This window comes from Leptodactylus fuscus, chromosome 6, assembly GCF_031893055.1.
Source record: "Leptodactylus fuscus isolate aLepFus1 chromosome 6, aLepFus1.hap2, whole genome shotgun sequence".
Lineage (NCBI taxonomy): Eukaryota > Metazoa > Chordata > Amphibia > Anura > Leptodactylidae > Leptodactylus > Leptodactylus fuscus.
In genome coordinates, this window is record NC_134270.1 from 119,425,548 (window position 1) to 119,446,961 (window position 21,414).

A 21,414-nucleotide genomic window follows, 5' to 3' on the forward strand; every position below is an offset into this window, starting at 1 on the left:
ATACTGGCATAGCTTGCGTCACAGCCACATTAACATATTTGCAGGCACATTTTACTGCATTTGGGTTTCATGTGAATTTGCTGTAGATTTCACCCTATGCATTGGCACTGACCTGCTTCATATTCTACAATGCAGATCAGTTTAAATATGGAAGATCTCTGCAGGCATTGATGATATTAGCACCATCTTAGCTGGAACAATGTTACACTGCCGATATGCAGTGTATGCATTCACCAATGAAGAGTTTTTCAGGACTTTGACCCTCACATCATAATTGATGTTTGATCTAAAGATAGGACATGTATCCACTGGTTGCAGCAAAAGCAGCACTCTAAGTACCACTTCTGCTACACAGGCCATGTGACACCATGTCAGTTAGCACCTGATTGCTGCTCAGTCCCATTCAAGGAGACAGTATGCTGTAAAATACAGTGCTGTGCACAGTAACTACTGATGTAGTGCTCACTCACTGCTGTAGACTCTAAAAAGCTGATCAGACCAGGCCCTGTCAGACCACCATCAACCTTTAACTGATGACCTATCCCAATAGGTCATTTATAAGTTTCTAAAATCACTGATGCAGTAAAGCATGCAATCCACACTGGCGTAACGGACTGCCGGTGACAACCATCAATAAGGGTAATAGTCAGTATGACACTAGGTTCACACCACCTTTGCCTCAGTTCTGGTCTGTCAGAGAACCAGAACTATGGTAGACTGCTTTAATGGTGGTAAACACATGTAGTCTGATGGTCTCCATTGACTATAAGGGCTAGTTCACACGGGGACATGGACGCTGATTTTGACAGCTGATTTCGCGGCCAAATCAGCCTCCATAAAATGTAGCCCTATGTGAATTGCTAACTTTTTTTCTGCTAGCTTTTTTTATTGCTAGCTTTTTTTGCTAGCAGAAAAAGAAGCAACATGACCTTTCTTCAGGTGTTTAACGCCTGAAAAAATGAATAGGAGTCTATGGGGCACTGAAAAAACCGCTAGCATTTTTTGGTCGCTTATTTTTGCAGCTGTTTTGGCAAAAACAGCGACTGAAACCGCTAGCGGTTTTTTTTATCATGTACTTTTTTGTAATGCAAAAAAAAAAGCTTAAAAAAAACTGACTGAAAAAGCATCAAAAACAGTGTCAAAAACAGCGTCCAATGCAAAAAAACAGTGTCCAAAAAAAGCGACGCTGAAAAATCAGTGACAAAATCAGCAAGGCTCTTTTCACGTGTGAACTAAGCCTAATGGGATCCTTTAGGTGTTTGTCATTTTAAAACTGAAATTGGCAGAGAAAAAAAAAAAAAAAATCCTCCATGTAGGACTTTACCACTGATTTTCAGGAGGATACTGGATTTCCAAATGAGACTCACAGATAAATGTCACCCCACATGTGTAATTCCAAACAGTTTGGCAGGATAAACCTTGTGCATTGGCACGTGTACGCCGCTGACCATTTGCGTGCCATACACGCTCCCATTCATTTTAATGGGAGCGGGGATCATATGCACCGCGCTAGTTTGTGGCCGTGCATTTATTCACGGCCGCAAACTAGCCCAGCGCATACGATCCCCGCTCCCATTGAAATGAATGGGAGCGTGTACGGCACGCAAAGGGTCACGCGACGTACACGTGCCACATCACGCGGCACGTTACACCGTGTGAACGAGCCCTTACAATGATTTGGGCCTAGAGGTTCACAAGTCTCAACTTTCCAGAACAAGGCCACTAGGTGGCAGTGTTGATACTTCATGCTGACCATTTACCCAAAGTTTAAGACTGACATGAATGCAAAATTATTAACTTTAATCTCAAAACCTACCCACATTATCAGTGGTTTGTATGCTATAAAATAACGGAGGCAGATTACAGACAAGTGGTCTAGTCTGCTCCACATCATGATAGACCATATAGACTGTTTAAAAGGCACCATAAACCCTCACCATATACTACATTACTGCATCCATTAGTCGCTGTGACTGGCTAATTTTTGTGGTCTGACAGTGTGAGGTGCTCCAGTGAATACTGCATTATATGGCAGTGATTCCCCTAAAAGTGAGTTCTCTTGGGTAGCATGCAGTCCCTCAAGCAAATGGGTACCTATACAGCACAAACCCTACACATGTATTATAGGGACAGTGCACACATCCTTGGTCTCTTGTATGAGCCAGTCTGAGGATATAGAAATTTGCAGTCAATAGGAACCAGTTTGTACCAGATATATCAAGACATGTGATTGAAAAGGTTGCATAAATTGTTTGCAAGTTAAGCTATTGCGGATGCTGTTTAACAACCAGGTTTCCATGATAGTTTGCTTCCCCTGAGTAACATGCTGTACATAAAGGGTCAGAAATCTTTGGCACTCCAGCCTTGATACTACAATTCCCAAAATGATCCATGCACTTCCATGGGAGTTCCAAGAATAGCTAAGCAAGTATGCATGCTGGGAGTTGTAGTCTTACAGCTGAGTGCTGAAGATTCCCTACCTCTGCTGTAGATATCCAAGGGACATGTCAGGTAAAGTAGCTCATCTGTATTCAATAGAAAGTCTAAACTGCACTGACAGACCATAGGCAAGAGTGGCACTGCTCTGAATACTTTAGTGCACACTCTTGAAGCCATGTGTTGGCAGCAGTCATGGCACACTCCTAAAACAATGGCAGAAGTGCTCACTTGAGCTTAGAACCTCTGGCATGTCACTATGGCCTGGTTCACATCTGCATTCTGTATTTTGTTCGGGGTGTCTGCTTATGGACCCCCCTGAACAGCAATTTGTTCAGTATTCTAAGTGGTGAGCTTATGAAAGCACACAGACCCCATAGACTATTGGGGTCTGTAGGTTTTCCCACACAGAACATGCAGAGAGAAAAGTACTTCATGAACTACTTTCCTCTCTGCAAGACTCATGTGGAGATCCTCCGGCAAACATGGGGTCTATGTGCTTTCATAAGCTTGCCAATTGTCAATGCATTTGATATTCAGTATAGGGGTCCTCATGCGGACTCCCCAAACGGAATACCAGACACAGATGTGAACCAGACCTAAGACATACATATTTTAAAACTTTGTGCAAGCATTGCCACTGCAAGATGATTTTCCTGCCATTAGTAATATTTCTTGGAAGCTTTCTGTGCTTGGGCACCTAAAACAGCCTCTGCATTATATTGCCATAATAGTCCAGAGCAGTAACATTTGCAGGGACACCATACATGAATTTCAGCTGTTCCAACATACCCAGTTCCCGACTTACATTGACTAGACCTGTACATTAGAAATTTTATTGAATTGGTGGTATCAGAACTTTACATCCCTAGAAATACATAACCTCATTCATAGGTTTAAATATAAAATTTTATTCCAGTGTTCTTTGCATTTGATTGTATGATTGACAATGATAGTGAAGTAAAGGGATTAACACATCTGGTTTCTCACAGACGAGGCTTCAGCTCTTCCCATACCAGATCCCACCGTGGACTTCCACTACGACTACACTGTGCACCAGAGAATAGACACACATGGCCATAAGGACAGCAGTGCACTCTATCAGGACAGCATACACCCTGCAGAGAAAGCCACACAGTAAGTGCACACATTATTAAACGCCATTAATGCCCCCACCCCACACACCCCAAATACTTACATTAGAATAAGGGCAGCATGTCCAAATTCCACCAACTCCTACACAACAAGTCTGACCATCATAGCAAGCATGTGTTGCATCACACCATACATAGCTCAGTGGTTGGATCGGAGTAGCCTTTTGGAGAGCGCCAGATGGTTTATTGCAACTGCCTGAAGCGACGTCACAAGTGTAGCCAGAAGGACAACAGTGAAGGTGGTCTGAACAGCACACAGCCTTACAAGGATAAGAGAAAGTCAAGTTCACAAGCTGCAGTGCAAGGTGGTGGGCAGTACATCAACCAAGCCAAACAATGCAGCTCATCAGTTTCATACATATGCCGTAAGTAACTACTAGACAGCTATTGAGATTCATCCTCATGACTCCAGAGATTAGAGTATAGGCAGGATGCCTCCGTCTACTGAGGCAGACTATGCAAATTAACTGCATACATGCAAGAGATGTTCTAAACAGCAGGTTTATCCATTTCAGGTAGAAGAGTCATCTGCCAGGTTGGTCTTTTGATAGCAGGAAATACAAACCTATGGCATGACAAGCTAAATGTAGCCATTCCAGTCTTACCACTTTACACACACTAAAAGGGGTACTGCAGGACTTTCAAAACATGGTTATATGATCAACAGATAGCACATGCTTGAAGTTTTGTAGGACTTTAAAAACATTGCTGCTTTCTTCTAACAAGTACCTCCCCTGCTCTAACTGAATTGCATGTTGATGTAGTTTATTCACGCAAACTATCCAACATATTATGACTGACTGCATTTCAGCAGAAAGTGATCTTAGAGAGTCAGCAGCAAGTTGGTTAGAAACCTAGTCAAAGTACCTTGTAGTCATGATTCTGCAGTTTCCACACATGCCTTACTATGCTTTGGAGCTTCATTTTTTGTAAATTGCCATTTAATTCATCCGCAAAGCTGAACAGTCAAATATTTGGAAACTGAAGCATCACCTCTACAAGGTACCGGAATAAGGATTATAACATTTACTGCTGACAGGCTGGCCATACTTTTAAAGAGTTCAAGCATAAGAAGCTGCCCCAACATACATTAAGTGTCAATACATTTCATAGGAGAAAAGACAGCATTATAGAACAGGACAAGATAGATGGAAGCAAGGTCAAGACGGTTACAGAACATAGGTGCTAAGTATATAATGGCTGTGGCCCCTACCTTTCTACTGAGCAGGTGGAGAAATGATGGACCTCCATATTAATGTTCAGGATGTCAACGCAGCTATTATGCTTAAGCTAAAAGGTAGTGATCGTAAGAATGTCTCATGCTCATTAAAAACCAAGCCTTGGGGATGGATTTGTTCAATCTATTAGCCAATTTCATAAAATCAGCAAACCTGGTTAGATTGTGACTAAACAAGGTCTGTTGGGTCTTAATTTCCCCACATTCCAAAATAAAACCTCTTCAGGGCACTGAGAAATATTCAGTCATGCACCCTTGAAATGCTTTCTGGAATTGGATCTCACCTCCTCCAGAGGGCAGCATGCCCAGCCTCCACCCACTGTATGGCAGCATGTGGTACCCTGGGCACAGCTATGAGACTTGTCACACTTGACCTCAGGGGCCTGTGCACTGATCTTGCTGGACCCTGGGGTAGGGGAGTGACCTAGCACACAGGTAGTCTGTTCATCACATGTCAACCCATTGGGGCAACAGGTGACCTATTTAGGGAAAACACACTGGTGAACTATAGAGGAAAAAAAAGAGTAGAAACAGAAGCAGAGGTTAGACAGCAGCAGGTTATTGTACAGTGCATGACATGATACCTGCTCAAAAGGGCAGCAACCCCATTCCCCAGACTGAAGTTTGCAGCAGGTTGTCTTATCGGGACAAGAAGTTTCATCATCACATTGGATGTCAGTACCTACAAAAAGTAGAAGGCTTGCTAGTGACACGTGCACTAAACCATCATCAGTAAGTCTGGCATATATGACTGTTACAGCTCTTTAGATTAGTATTGTGGGAATTTCACTCCTGACCTGGGAATATTTTTGCCACAAAAAAAAAAAATAAAAAAAAATTAATTTTGAAATACAGAACATCGCAGCCATATCCAAGGACCACTTACTCTTCTGCTTTATAGCTGGGCTCTTCTCTGACCAAGGAATGGACACAGTCTCCTGTTGACATGACCCCTGAACACAGGTAAATCCATTGGGACAGCAGTGCTGATGATCATCACAGCACACAGCCTGGTAAAAGAAGATTCAGTATTCCATGGCAAAATTCCACCAGACTGTCCCATCCCATAAGCTACGGTACATACCTTCTCATAAGGGCAACAACCCCATTCTCCAGAGGGTAAGCGGCAGCATGTGTCAGTGCCAGGGCATGAGGATTCATCATCACATTTAACAGTGGCTGCATAGACCAGACAGACATGACAAACTATTGGTTGCCATTTGATAAAAGACGTATTAGCATCAGTTATTAACCACCCCAGTACTCCATTAATGGCATTTCCTCATTTCAGTAACTCCTGCCCTCAGATGGTCCTATTGAAGTGAATGAAGTATTGTGTTTGTACAGTCAATGCTCCATTCTGAACTGGGAACCCTCATTCTCATGATTGGCTGGTGGTCAGGCCACTTGGACCCTGACCAACCTGCTACTATCCTCTATCCTGTGGATAACATGCTACAGCCCATCCAATCCCTTTTCTGATAAGGTTTTAAAGTTCTAAGTGTGTGAATTATACTACAATTTGTGACAGGGCTCCCCAAATACTTTTTAGCACCCATTTACGTGAATAATTGCTTCCACTGTAACAAGTGCATATCTTTTGTACACATTTGCAAGGTTTTAAAGTTATATCTGCCCTCTAAACATCCTGCTTTTGCTTGGTCAGACCATGACTTATGATTGATAGAGTTTAAGCCATCTACTACCCTACTCTAGCTGGCAAGTGAATGAGTGACAGACACTGGTATTTGAGGAAGACTATGGACACCCTAACTACTTTGAGTATAACATTGCCTTGGACACTGATACAGCTTTTAACTGGATGGCCCATAAAAACACAATATGAGGTTCTTTTATAGAAGACTCCTCTTGATTGAAACTGGAAAGGACTAAAATCTCAGACTTTGAATAGAAACATTTGAAGCTTGAAATGGCCAACCAGCTTCAGCTCAGTCGCCATCTTACAAAATGTTAAAATTGAAGCTTGACACCAATGTTGATGCACTGGACTGAAAAGGTTGTGATTGACTGGCTCATTGCTATAGATCTGCTAATAAACCAGATAAGCAATTGGCTGCTAAATCATGAGCACATCAGGCAAAATCCTATTTACCAGATACAAGAGCCAGGTGGTATCCTGACAACGAACCCCAATACCATATATACTCATTTCCACCAATTTTATGAGAAACTTCACTCTGCCCCTGCTACGGCTAACCCATCGGAGATTACTTTGTTTTTCCACTCCTAGCCTTCCCAATTTCTCAAGCCAGGAGTCTACTCTGAACAATCCATCACCACAGAGGAACTGGATACTGTTGTTGATGATCTTAATCGGAAAGCCCCAGGTCCTAGTGGCTTTTTCGACCTCTATTATAAGAAATTTAGTGATCCTTTCTCCAAACTTACTCGTAATGTTTAATCACATGCTCCAGGGAGGGAAATTACCCCAAGACATGCTTAGAGCATCTTACAATTATCCCTAAACTCAGAAAGGATGCCACCACCCCAGCCAATTATAGATCGCTCTCTCCTAAATATAAAGTTGCTTTCCTCTATCTGCACCTCATGCTTAAATTGAATCTTGCCAAGACTCATCCACTGACTAAGTAGGTTTCGTCCCAGGTAAACAGGCCTCTGAATGTGCGAAAGCTCTAATAGTCCATTGTGCAAATTGTCATCTCCCCCCCCTAGTCCTCGACAATGAAAAGTCCTTCAGTAGTTTATCCAGGACATACCTGACTCATGTTCTAAGATTCATGGGCATCCCCATTTTCAGAAAGCCCTTGGGGCTCTCTGTTGCGACTCTATTGAATATGTGAAGCTCTGCTAATTCCCCAAGCCCATTCACACTTGTCATGGCACCTGCCAGAGATGCCCTCTATGCCATGCCCTATTTGCACTAGACAGTCCCTGGTGATTGCCATATGTTCGTGCCCTAATATCTGAGATGTGCAGATCAAAGTCTCACTATAAGGGTGCATTCAGACTACGTAACGCCGGGCGTGTATGAGAGCCGTACACGCCGGCATTACGGCAGACTGCCGAACACTTCCCATTCACTTCAATGGGAGCGCTCGTAAACGCCGCTGTTACGAGCGCTCCCATTGAAGTGAATGGGAAGTGTTCGGCAGTCTGCCGTAATGCCGGCGTGTACGGCTCTCATACACGCCCGGCGTTACGTAGTCTGAATGCACCCTAAGTCAACTTTTTGCAGACTACATGCTGTTAATCACCAACCCCTTAGTCTCTCTCCCTGAACTTAATACACTCTCCCCGTTTAAGACACTATCATGACTTACACTTAATAGGTCAATCAAAAATCCTACAATAACGTCCCTTTCAGACTAGAGTAGATCTTTCTAGGCGTTAACCTTTGCGACTCCTCCGTACATTTTAAACAGAATTGCACCATATTAATACCGAACCTCCTCAAAGACCTGGTTGCCTGGCACTGTCCCACTCCTTTATGGATATGGACATGTACACTTGGCCAAAATGTTTACCCTATCCTGAATTCTGTACTCTTTTGCACCCTCGCAACCCCAGTGTCCTCTGCTTCCCTAACTATCCTACAAGATCTTTAACTTTGTGATTATAAAAGGCCACATCTCAGACATGTGAGATTTTTCAGGCCCTAATCTTTATAGATATTATATAGCCACCAAGCTCAACTGAGCACTATCCATAGTGAACACAACCACCCCCAATGGGTATCACTGGAATCTACACTGGTGGTCCCAAACTGTTTTTAGGCCCTTCTGGTTGCTGCTGAAGTGACTGGCTAAATGCTGCAGTTGTGGCAGAGGGTCCGTTTTCAGTATTACAAAGTTCAATCTCACTACAGATATACTCTAGCCCTCTTTCTCCCTGGCCTTCCCCCTGAAGTGTTTGGTAGAGTTACTCCAATATTATGTTAGCTGCTTACCTTCCTCACGTACAGCTGGGATCTTACTGTACATTGGAATCTCAAAGTTTGCATTCACACACTTCTTACGAGAAACATCACAGGTAGTCCCAGAAGGACAACAGTGGACAAAGTCATCACAGCACACCGCCTGCAATACAGTCGTTGACAGAGCCAAGTAATTCAAGTATTATTCGTCATACTAATATTTGTGGCTGCCCAAAAGACACTTACAGATGTGAAGGGGCAGCAGCCGTAATGTTTGTCCTCAGTTTTGCAGCAGGTTGTCCCATCAGGACAAGTGGAACCATCAGAACAATCCACTTTCTTGAAAGCTGTCAAGGAGATTTGGTCTAAATCAGTTTAGATCTCAGCCTGTTTTTTTGGGAGGTGCAAAAGCAGCAAGATGGGCCTCAAACAAGGACCTGCTGCATCTATAAATTTTTCATCTAAAGAACAATTTTATATGGGGGCAACAGTTACATCATACATGACACCAACTCCGGTTGCTTTTGTTTTATTCACTATAGTTTACTAAAGGAGACAAGACCATGTTACAAGACAGGCTGAATCCTAGCACTCACCGGAATTTATCAGTCTTACTCTCGCCGGAAGTTTCTTCAGTAGAGGAACTTCCCCATTCTCAGATGTACATTTACCGTGTGCTAAGTCACACACTGATGCATGTGGGCAGCAATGCAGGTGATCACTACAGCAAGTTGCCTACAAATTAAGGTCAGAGTTAAGCTTACATGTCATTGAAAAGTAAAGCCATTACCAGGTTAAAGGGTCCACTAAACTTATAGCATGACATTAGGCAGCTGAGGTTTAGTGTGGCAGACAGACACTTGCTGCAGGAATCAGGAGAAATTGTTTCAGCTGGCCACAGGACTGTTCAACAAAGGGTTGCCTAGGGTTTAAGAAAACTAGGTGCTACAACAGGCTGCATTATAACTCAGCACCCCCCCCCCACCCCATCAGAATGAAAGCTGCAATATCAGCCACAACCCATGGGAAAGGGGTGGCATTTTATAATCCTTAAACTCCAAGTCAATCTGTCACTAGAATATTAACCTCTTTTTTCAGCAATTAAAAGGTTAATCACTATATAATGAATATTACAGTACTGAAGGCTTACACTATAGTATAGCAGTATACAGCTGTTAACAGCTCAAATCGCCTATAAAGTTGAAAAGCTCAAATACAAGTTGGACAATAAGGTCTTCCTTCTATAGTCAAGTCAATTTCCAAGATTCTGCAATTTGAAGCCAAGTCATCTGTTCCTTTACCTCTGGAATTGGACAGCACCCCCAAGTTTGGTCAGCCATCTGACAGCAAGTTGCACCATTTGGACACTCTGATCTTCCATCAGGACACACTACGGCTGAAATGTTTGAAGCTGAAGGACAAACAGATTAGCAAATGCAGCAAAAAGCATTGCATGAAATAGTACTTGAGAGAATTCTGACCTGGGATACAATAGTGACCATCTTCAGAGCAATGGCTCCCAGAGGGACAGCAGTGATGTCCATCCTGGCAAGATGTTCCCTGGTCATACAAAGAAAAGTTAGTTATAACTAATATAGTGGCTGTCCCCAGGCTGTAGAAATTAAAAGGTCACAAAAAAACAAAAAACAAAACACTGCTATACCTAGTATAAAGACACAAGTGGGGGTTATCATGACTTAATACTTGCCACTTATCTATTCAAGCATAATTCTCATCCTCTAACAGATCACATCAAACATCAGCCATATCTGAGCCATACCTGCAATCTATGAACTCCTGCATATCTTCATACTGTGCACCCATTACCATCACCTAGCTACTGAAACAACTGCAAGATACTTACCTTGGCAAAAGGACAACAGGCAGACCCTCCATGTGAAGTGCCAACACACGAATATTCCTCAGGGCAACCTTTGTCATCAGAGCAGGAAACCTCAGATGTGATCATTGGGAGAGAATGAGACACGACCTGATAGGATAATAATAAATCTGATTATAGCTAGAACTGGTTTGTTTATTCATATCATTTACCCAAAACAATGAAGTTTCGTCACGCTGACTGCCTGTTATCACCATAAACAGTTACTACAGTATACCATCCCCAGAATGTTACCTACAAACTCCATCTGTGAAATGCATGCAGATCTATAGTCAATGCATACAGCCACAAGGGAGCCACCCCTGTAATAACCAGGTCCGGTTACCTTCTCTTGCTGGAGTACAGTCTTATTTGCACAAATACGTCAGAATATAATGATCTTACCTCATTTTCTGGACAGCAGCCATAGCCATTGCCATCAGGCAGCTCACAGCATAGAGTCTTCTCACCGCATGTTCTTCCATCAGGGCATTGGACTGCAGCAGCAGATGCGACCAACAGCAGGAGAGACCAAGGAGGAACCATTCTATAGTGAGACAGGAGGGCCTTAGTGAATGGCTGGTGTCATTCAGATGACTTTTTACATTTTGTTTTATTATGAACAAAAATATTTTTCATTTAGCACAAAGTTTGTGACGGTACATGAGGAAGGGAAAACCTACAACCATGAAAAACTACAAATTATTATGTTATACACAAACTATAATGGACATGGGCCTCAGAGCAAGAAGCCCCCTCTTAGGCTGGTCTTACACGATCGTATCTGTTTTCCAGTCCGCAAGCAACATAGACACCACAGACGCCCATGTCCTGCCGCACTTGCCCATAGAGTTCTATGGGCGAGTCCGTGCAGTGCTGTGAATTCACGGCCTTTGTGGACCTGCTCTATAAAATACCCGGTGGTGTAAGAGGCCATACTGAATATAATGTGTCCGCAATTGAAACCCCTCAATGGCAGACTTAAATTATGGTCATCTAAGACCAGCCTTAAGGAAATACAGACTATGGCTAAACATCCAAGATTAGGAGTCTCACTGGAAAGTCATTCACATGGTTTGGAAACAAGTTCATGGGATACTAGCAATATATAGGACTTTAGGTCTAGAAGGGATCAGTCAGGTAGCCCCAGTATGTTCAACCATTAACCCTAGATAATTTACCTATCAATTTCCCCTTTACGGGCAGAGCGGATCCATCGAGCAGTAATACATATCTTTGCCTGATACAATATACTCTCGTGCCTAGGACAGACATTTTGCCAGTGCATATTTATATGAAGCCAACACTGACAGTCCTACTGCAGAGATATTTTTTTATATATATATATATATATATATATATATATTCTCTATTACAAATCTCCTTTTCCTAGCAGCAGTCTCCTGTAATACCTGGCCCAGTATTGGGAGATTAGTCAATTGTTATTTAGCAGCTTACATCTGATACCACTTCTATCATTTATTTCTAGCTGTACTCTGTCGCCCTTGACAGAACTTCTGCTTTATCTACTTCCAGTTTTCACTTTCATTGCTTCCACTCATTTCCACCCTCTGCGATAAACCACTGTCACCACTATCAGAAGATTTTTATCTTTTATTATATCACATTTTCTCTGCTGTGATTAGCAGTCAGACAACCACAGAAGGAACAGATATCTGTGCCGACACCACTATTGTAAAAGCTACCAAATCCATTATGATGCCAGACATTGCACCAACTGTCCTGAAAAAAAATGACGACTTTACTATGGATATTTTCTGGATAATTTGGAGATTTTTCCAAATAGCTCTTCTGTTAAGTTAACTCTACATAGTCTATGGGTAACTGTATAAGAACACGAAGTGACTGCCACTATGGCTGCTCTTACAACTATTCAGAGGCTTACTACAATGTGGCTGGTCCACTGCTGTATGTCTATTCTTGGATCACTTCCTTGTCCAGGCAGGTCCTTCTTCTAAAGACTGAAGCTAGCACATCTTGGGTATTATAGAGAACTATGGAATATATTGGGGCTTTCAAAACAACCCTTCACTAGATACACAGAGTCCTATTTGTGGCCAGTATAGAATGCAACCTCAAGAACAGTCAGTTTAGGGAAAATATTCAGTATGACTTATTTCATCTTATTTAAGGGGTTGTTTGGGATAAGATGATCTTTCTACACCAAGCTAAACACCCATCCCTTAAAGTGGATTTCCAGCCAGAGTTTTTTTTGTTTTTGTTTGTTGTTTTGAGAGGTTTGTTAGCTCTAGTAATTGGTTAATAAGTGCACCCATATACCTTTAGCAGCGTTTGAAGTGATTTCTGGGTGTCTGTCAGCTGCTGGCATCCTCTGCCTTTGTTTACTAGGTGTAACTTCCTGCTGTGCAGCTTCCACACTAGATCCCTCTCACTATGCCTCCCCCTCCCTGTTTCCCTAGCCTTGCGATCCCACCCATTACTAGCACCTCCCACGTCTCCCTAGCCTAGCAATCCTGCCCACTGCTAGCAGAGAGGAAGAGGGGAGTAGCCGTTCCCAGCCAGGTAGCCTTGGTAAGTATTGATGGGGATTGGGGGAGGGGGGAGAATAGTAATGGGGACGTTCCGTTTCGGAAGCAATGTTTGCTCCAGGGATATGGATAATTTAGATTTTTTTTTTAAATTGACATAAATATGAAGTTAGGCAGGGGGTCTAGTTTAGGGTGTTAATTCTTACTTTATCCTGTAAAGGGGTAAACCCCTTTACCTTAAACTTGCTTGTCGTGACATTTTCTGATTTTCCAGAGACAGCAATTCTAGCCTCCATTCTCCTCCATCATATGCTTCAGGGCACTGTCTTCCCGGCACAGGAGAATACTTCCTGCGTGTGGTGACTGCTCCTCTTGTTGATGTCTGCCCCTTGGCAATAGAACTGGAGTGCCAACAACAGTGCAATACCAGCAATGCAGTTCTCTTGTGTAGGCAGATGTCCAGAGGAGGAGCCAGTGCCAGAGAAGGAAGTAATCTCCTGTGCCCAGAATATCAGGACAGAAAGAAAGGCCAGTATGATTTTTTTTTTTTTTTTTTTGGGGGGGCACGCCTGAGTTAGTTAGTAAGGGTGAGTAGTGAGCTAGCTAGGGCGTCTGAGAGGGAGTAGTGAGTCAGCCCTGAATGATGTACAATGCATCATGGCAGTTGTGGGATAAAAACAGGAAACTACACAGTGTAAACAAATGCAGAGGATAACAGGAGCTCACAGAGAAACCACACCAAAGTATTTAGGTGCATTTATTAATTCACAGCATTAAGGAGAAAAAAAACAAACCGCTTTTTGCACAAAAAAAACGCTTCAAGTCCCTGATGATTCCAAGCTTGGTGTTAAAGAGGGTGGATGTTCTATATGACCAACAGTCTCACCTCAAACAGCAAGTGTTTACTGTGCAGGACCACCCTTTTGTCTTCCAAGTATAGAAAGTAAATTAAACGAGTTGTCTGGTATAAACTACAAATTAACCCCTAAACTTAAGCCCCCTCATCTATACTCATTTACTTCTACTAAAAAGTATAGTTACCCATAGCCCTGCGTAATCCCATGTGACCACCCTAGGCAAACTTTCTGATGATCCAATGACGTTTGGTTTCACCACTTCCGAAACAGAATGTTACCAGTATGTCCCACTCTCCCTTCAACACCATCAATTCTTAGGAGTCTTCCTGTGTCTGGAAAGGTCTCCTCCTCTCCTCAAACACTTGGAGGCGAGGGCAAGACATGAGCAGTAGAGATGGCACATCATCCCTACTGTGCAGGCCTCACAGACCCTTCTGGTCTGTGCCCAGCATCTCCAGCCTGCATCCAGCGTCTCCAGCCTGCGCACAGTGAAGAAAGGAGGAGCTGTCTCCAAGATCAATAGCTAGGCAAGTATGATGCAATGATGTGGGCTTAGTTGAGAAGGGTTAGCTTAGTGTAGCTAGTGAGATTTGGGAGATGTGTAACGGGGGGGGGGGGGGGGGGGGGAAGATAACACCATTTAAACAAATACAGAAGATACCAGGAGCTCCCACAGACACCAAGAGATTCCAGCTGCAATGAGTCAGTGGAACAGAGGCTATTAACAGATGTTAAGAACTTGGTGGAGGTGGCGAAACATCCTTTTTAAACTTGTGATTTCTTATTTTGAGCTGTGCAGAAAACACAACTAAGCAATGCATATAGAATGCCCAGTCATCCCTGTAAGTCTTGTATTGCACAACCCCAACCACCATTTCACTGTCCTCATCACTTACAATGTGGAATTACTACCACAACCCTTTGTTTTATATTCCTGAAAATAATGGCTTCCATTGTAAAATATGGGCTCTGCTCAGGTCCATGGAAGTTATTTGTGTAGCTCATATCTATAGAGGCAGCGGTCAGTACAGACCATGAGAAAATGCATGGAAGAAACACCCAAAGTTATGCCATAGGTGGAATTTTGAAATATCTGACACAGTTTGCATAGTCCTTGAGGCATCCTACAACTTGCTGTATTACAGAACACTTATTTATCAGACTGTATTATATTGGCCTTCTTCACACCATTTTTGCTTCACAGAACTTGGCAGAACCCACTGGATGTATCAAAATTATCTTGTTTCTTACAGTTCTGCTTTCCTTTTGAGGCCTGCATGTTCATAATGAAAGGGTTACCAACTTAAAAATGGTGCCCTACCATTCTTCTGAAAATTCATCTTCCTGATGTGACCCCTGACATGCTCAGTCCCACCAGCTCTATCCCCTTGTAGACAAAATGATCTCTGCTAGAATTCAGATCATCTATGCTAGAAGCTGTGTTTTCTCAGCACCACTGGACAGATCAGGTGGACGTTTTGACACTATGCTCACATCAGTACCTGGTGCTCACCCATTATGAATCCGTTCAACAACAAAAAAAAAAGTTACACAGCACATGTAATTGTCTTTTTCGACAGGTCAATCAGTATCCGTTAAAGTATTTATTTATTTATTTATTTTTTATGTCCATCTTCCATAGTGCTCAGTGTTAAACAAAAAAAACAAAAAAACAAAATAAACCAACCGTTTGTGTGTGGATCTCAATTTTTTTTTGAATGGAACAAAAGTACCACAAGTCTAACTTTTGTCCCCATCCAAAGGTGTATGCATGGCGTAAATGCTCCAAGCTCAAATCCCACTCCGTTTTAGACATCTATGAATCTGTCGTTTGGGCCTTCATGACTAGAGTTTCTAAAAGCACCAGAATCCTGACACAAATGTCATCAGACTAAGGCTAGATTCACATCCATGTTGGAATTTGTATACAACTGGTAGAAGCCTGGCAGACCCCATTACAGTCTATGGGTTCTGCGAGTAACCACTTTAAGTGGACAGGGTCTCCATCTTTCTGATCATCTTGACCTGAAGGACAGAACTGAACGCTAGTGTGAACCCAATGTCAAAGTCTCAAGCTTTAGCACTAATTTGGTGCTCGCAACAAATATATCAATTTTAGGCACAACTTGTACACTATAAGGAACGCACATTTGGCACACACATCAAACTACAGTTTAGGGTGCAAAATAAGACCTCATTTACTGAGAAATATAGCAGACAAAATTATGGGCCACAAGAAAAATTTACATAAATTTATATTTACGGTAAGTTTACACCATTTTAAGCTTTGTATATTTTGCAAAATTCACACCATAGTTTTTTTATGTTTCATATATGTGCTGTATGAGTTATATGCATCTAAACCGTGCTCGTTCTGGTGCACAATTTCCCAAAATGTGAAGCTAGAAATATTTGTTCTTTCTGGTGCACACCATTTAGAAATAGGTGGTGATGTGCACCATAAATTCTGGCATAAACACAGACAGAAAAACATTAGACTTCTATTGATAAACAAGCTCCATTTTCTCGAAGTGAGCATAAGCAGCGCCACAATAAGGAAGTCATGGCAGGTTTATGACAAAAGCCAGACCGCTGGAGTTTCTGCATTCCTTGTCACATCCATGGGCAACCTATTAAGATAAAGTTGCAGAAAAGTCTGTTGCAAAGTGTAATGTAGTCCATGACTGCAAAAGCAAGTGCAACCAAAAGGTTTTTTTAACAAAATGTCTCAATTCATGACATATACCTGGTATTTGCTTCAAAAACTGCACCAACAAAACTCAAGTTTGTCCTTTCCCCCCTATATGAAAATGCTCTCTCCTAAGGAGGAAGAATTTCAGCCCCACTGACCTATCGCAGAAGACAGTTAGGAATTGTGATTTAGGACTATTGCAATACTATGATGGTCTCACAACAAATCACACCACAGGTCAGAAGAAAAGAGGATCCAACATCTTCCAAGGTCACGTCAGCGTTCAAGATTTGTTATGCAAACTGGAAATATTTTGTCTCAAATATTTCTCTGTAATCTCTCTCATAAACCTATATCTTAACTTACAGATGCTCACTGGATTTACCCCAATGCTTGATAAGAGGAACCCCCTTTAATCCCTCACCCCAATTTCCGCTGCTGGCTTTTTTGCGTGGCTAGCCATGATGGGATACTGATGCAATACATCAGCATCCCGTTGTGGCATCCCGCTCCTGATTAGGCCCGGATGAATGGGCCAAATCAGGAGGGAGTCTCGAGCCTCCTGAAGATGGGTGATGTTTTTTTCCTCTGTTAGCTGGAAAAAAACAAAAAACAAACTAGAGACTCCCATTGAAATGAATGGGAGACTTTAGGCGGATTCCATGTCAAAATCCGCCTGCAAAAAACTGTGCGAACTGACCCTTTGATTTCCGCTGAGACACCACTTCTATTAGAGTGAAAAATAGGTTGCCGCATATGTAAAACTGTACCATGACAATTGTGTAGAACACTGTCCACAGCACAACCTATAAGCGCAAGAATATTTTGCCTCTTGAGAAGCAACAAATTACTTTTCTTAAAAAAAATAAAAAAAATCTAGAAGTGTTAATTAACGTGATAGCTACAGAATAAAGTATTTCAATGCAGATAAAAGTCACCAGCTATAACACAATAACACTATTACTGCAATGCAATAAACTGTATAAGGGTATGTTCATATGGCAGAAAAAGGATTCCATGTGTGAACATACCACACGGCTAGCCGCAATGGAATACTGATGCAGTGCACAAGCACCCCGTTGTGGGATTCCGCTCCGGATTAGGCCCGAATGAATGGAGTCCACGGCAAGATAGGGCATGTCGCTTTTTTCCGCTACTAGCTAGCAGAAAAAAAGCAGCAAGTGGCTCCCATTGAAGTCAATGGATGCCGTTTTGGCAACGATTTTGAGGCTGATTCTGCATCAAAATCCGCTGCCAAAAAACTGTGTGAGCATACCCTAAGCCTGTCTAGGAGCGAGATCTCCTACTATCAAACTATAAGTCCTCAACTTAGGCACAATATGGAAGTGGACGACTTCCACCACCTGAGGTTTTTACAAACAGATTATGGATGTGAAACTCCAAAAGGGAATTGTATAAAGAATTGTTGTGAGTCTGTAGAGCAAGTTCACAAAGGCTCCCAAACTGATTGTGGCAGAATCCGCTTTAAAAATTCCTCACGAATCAATCAGCTAGAGGGAAATATCTAGTCGGCTCTTGACAACTATTGACATGAACAGGTGTTTGAGGCAGACAAGACAATTCTTTACTAATTTCCTTTTGCATTTTAGCATGAACAACCACCTCTCCCAATCTTTAATCTCTTAATGATCGCTGGAAAGTACAGATGGAGCAAAGGTCAATATTCTGCAGGCCACAATCCAACTGAATTCTGTAACTTCTTGTGAAGTAGCTTGGTTTCCCAACAAGGAAGTGAGAAGCTATCACCCCCCCAGAGGAAAGCCACACCCAGTGAATAGAACCAAGTAGGTAAATAACACTGCAGAATTTGTGCGCGTAAATACATCTTTAGTGTTTATAAACAGTGAACGGCTACAATTTGTGGCTCTGGCAGTTGGAGGACTACAACTCTCAGCATGTCTGCACAGCTAGCAGCTCATCACTAACTTACGAGACGAGTTCCCACTTATTCTCCCAGAATCCTAAATGACAAACCCACTTTCCTGTGCAGAGAAAAAGCTAGTGAATAAGTCACCAGTAAAATTAGGAGCTAGGAAGCTGAAGGCCCAAAAAGAGACAGATCTTGAAATACTAATGTAAACTAGAAAGCCTCAGAATCCTGTAACTATTGTTCTCCAACGATTTCCTATTACTATTAGGCCCGGTTCACATCTGCGTTCGTGTTTCAATTCAGGAAGTCCCCTTGGGTATTCCCCAAACAGAAACCTATCTGCATAAAAACATGGTCGCCTAACAAAACCTGCAGACCCCATAAACTATAACGGGGTCCGTGTGGTTTCTGTGCAAAAAGTGCTGAGAAAAAAAAAATGCTACTTGCAGGACTTCTCCCCACATATTTCATGCAGATAGGCGAACTGAATGGCCCAAATGCAAATGTGAATCAGGTCCTAACCATTACTAAGAAAGCCATGACAACAAATATTACAGCCTTTAAGAAGGACCACTCATCTCCCCAGATAGGTTACAGCAATTTAAAGAAGTTGACAGCTAGGAGACAGTTAATGAATATTCAGACAGCATCAGATTGGAGGGACACTCCTTGCAAACGTGCATAGAGATCTTTTCCAGGACTTTTATAGACTATCCTTAGACTAGGCCATGAACACCCAAATGGCAGGGGTCCAGCACCTAGTCCCAACATGTACTGTATAACCTGTTTGGAGCTGTGGTCAATCCTTGTACTACAGTGCACATATCCCTATATAGTGAGTAGCAGATATATATATATATATATATATATACACACACACACACACACATACACATATATACACACACACACACACTGACTACACTAGTGTGTCTGACCGCCAATGTCTGTTAATCTAGACCCCATAGTTGTCACCCATCATTTCCACTCATTTAACCCTTTCAGCTGACACCCCACAACACAAGTGTGTTGAGCAGCCAGAAGACAGACCGAGGCTGCAGTAGATGAACTTAATTGCAAGCTGTTTAGAGATAAAGTAATACAAGTTGGAGAATGTATTGATGCAGACCTCTGACTAACCGCATAGTGAGCACTGAGGTCTGCCTGCAGTCCTATGTAAAACTTATACTACACTAAGCTGTACCAAGTGACAAAGCCATCTCTGCTGCACCTGTAACTGCGAGATAAAGAAAAGACAGATGTACAAGGTAAAGAATAATGGCAATTTGCATTAGGAGTGGACACCAGTATGCAACACAGGTGACAACGAGGTCCGGTACACACTGGGGTAGACATCGCGCGCCTGCTCACCTGTCTGCAGCGTCAGTGGCTCAGCCTGACCCGTCCCCGGCACTGGGCCTCTTATAACAAAAGCCCCGCCCACTCTTCCCTCCTATTCGCTGACAGTCCCGTCATTCCCAGCAGCGCTTTGTAGGTCACGAGCTGCAGGCGTCACATGACTAAGGAGCCCACGGTCACATGACCGCGCACGTGATTACCGAGAAGCCCCAGATGTTTGTGTAGATAGTGCGGCCTGTGGCTTCCAGGGTGTGAGGGTATCTGTGGTGTGTCAGCAGGTGGCAGACTACAGATACAGCCTATGGATGGACTGTACTGTATGTACGGTGTAATAAAGCTTTTATTGGGGGTCCAGTTACAATTGGCACTGGAAAAGCCAGATGCGGTTTTGGTGCAGGTTCTTATAATGTTACAGGAGGAGTGCATTTATTTACTGTGTGTCACCTGTAAGATCAGAACCAAAAACAGGATCAAAACTGCACTCCGACTGCACTGTGGGAATGCACCCTAAGCTTGGTTCACATCTGCGCTCAGGTTTCTGTTTTTTTGGGGTCTGCTTGGGGAGACGAAAAATGGAAACCCTATTTTTCTAAAAAAAAAAAAAGTGTTTACATGCGGGAGCCCTCAGACTATAATGGGGGGCAGAATGCCTGATGATCGCAGGTGTGGGTCCAAGCAGACCCAAAGAACGGAAAACCCGAGTGCAGGTGTGAACCTAGCCTAAGCTTGGTTCATGTAATATGTATGTTTGCATTCTGGAATACAGGAAGAACACACCTGAAAATAAACCCCAAACTTTTCTAATACGATCACAGTAATAGTTAAAGGCGTTGTCCAGGATACATTTTTGTCTTTTATTTAGGCTGAGGTAGGTCATGATAATAATAATTAAAAAATACTCTCCTGTCCTCAATACTCTGATGTCTCCCAACGCAGTCCAGTTTTGCTGCTCCATTGTGTTCTTCTGGCAGAAGAACCCGTTACACCAATCAGCGCTCTCAGCAAAGGACACCGGACATCATTACCTTTGACGTTACGTTTCCTCTACTTAGATCACTAATTGGCCTCAACAGTCATGTGACTTCCGGCAGCAGGACCAGGCCAACTGACAGGTATGTTTTCTTTGTTTTTTTTTCCACCACACCCCTCCCTTCCCTTCCCCCAGCCTCATTTAAAAAGCCCTTGTAAAGGCTCCCCTGCCTGCCTGCAGTGATTTTCTTTTATATTGCATTGCATTAGTGATCAGACCCCCTGTGAAGACCATTAGGGGGTCTAATAAATGCAAAAAAAAAAAAAGTAAAAAAGAATATCAAAAAAATTAAAAAGTATTAAAGGAATCCTATCATTCAATCACTTTTTTTTCTCATTAACACGTCAGAATAGCCTTAAGAAAGGCTATTCTTCTACGTGCCGCCGTTCACTTGAAATCCCGTTTTTTGTTAGTATGCAAATGAGCTCTCTCGCAGCACTGGGGGCGGGCCCCAGCGCTCAAACAGCAATGGGG

The 21,414-nt window shown here is 42.6% G+C and overlaps 1 protein-coding gene across 2 annotated transcripts; it reads right to left on the reverse strand.

The window, feature by feature from the left end:
• Positions 1-3,327: 3,327 nt before the first annotated feature.
• Positions 3,328-20,022, reverse strand: GRN (granulin precursor). 2 transcript variants are annotated; one of them, XM_075278292.1, is made up of 14 exons: positions 19,923-20,022; positions 11,007-11,148; positions 10,587-10,712; positions 10,204-10,282; positions 10,024-10,133; positions 9,319-9,457; positions 8,969-9,069; positions 8,756-8,885; positions 5,912-6,006; positions 5,714-5,837; positions 5,412-5,509; positions 5,112-5,306; positions 3,635-3,850; positions 3,328-3,554 (listed from the first exon to the last, which is right to left on the reverse strand). In XM_075278292.1, exons 2-14 carry the CDS (start codon positions 11,145-11,147, stop codon positions 3,423-3,425), a joined length of 1,686 nt encoding a protein of 561 aa, XP_075134393.1. In that variant the 5' UTR covers position 11,148; positions 19,923-20,022; the 3' UTR covers positions 3,328-3,422. The 2 variants fall into 2 exon arrangements, with proteins under 2 accessions (XP_075134393.1, XP_075134395.1); XM_075278294.1 differs by lacking the exon at positions 5,112-5,306.
• Between the last annotated feature and the right edge of the window lie 1,392 nt (positions 20,023-21,414).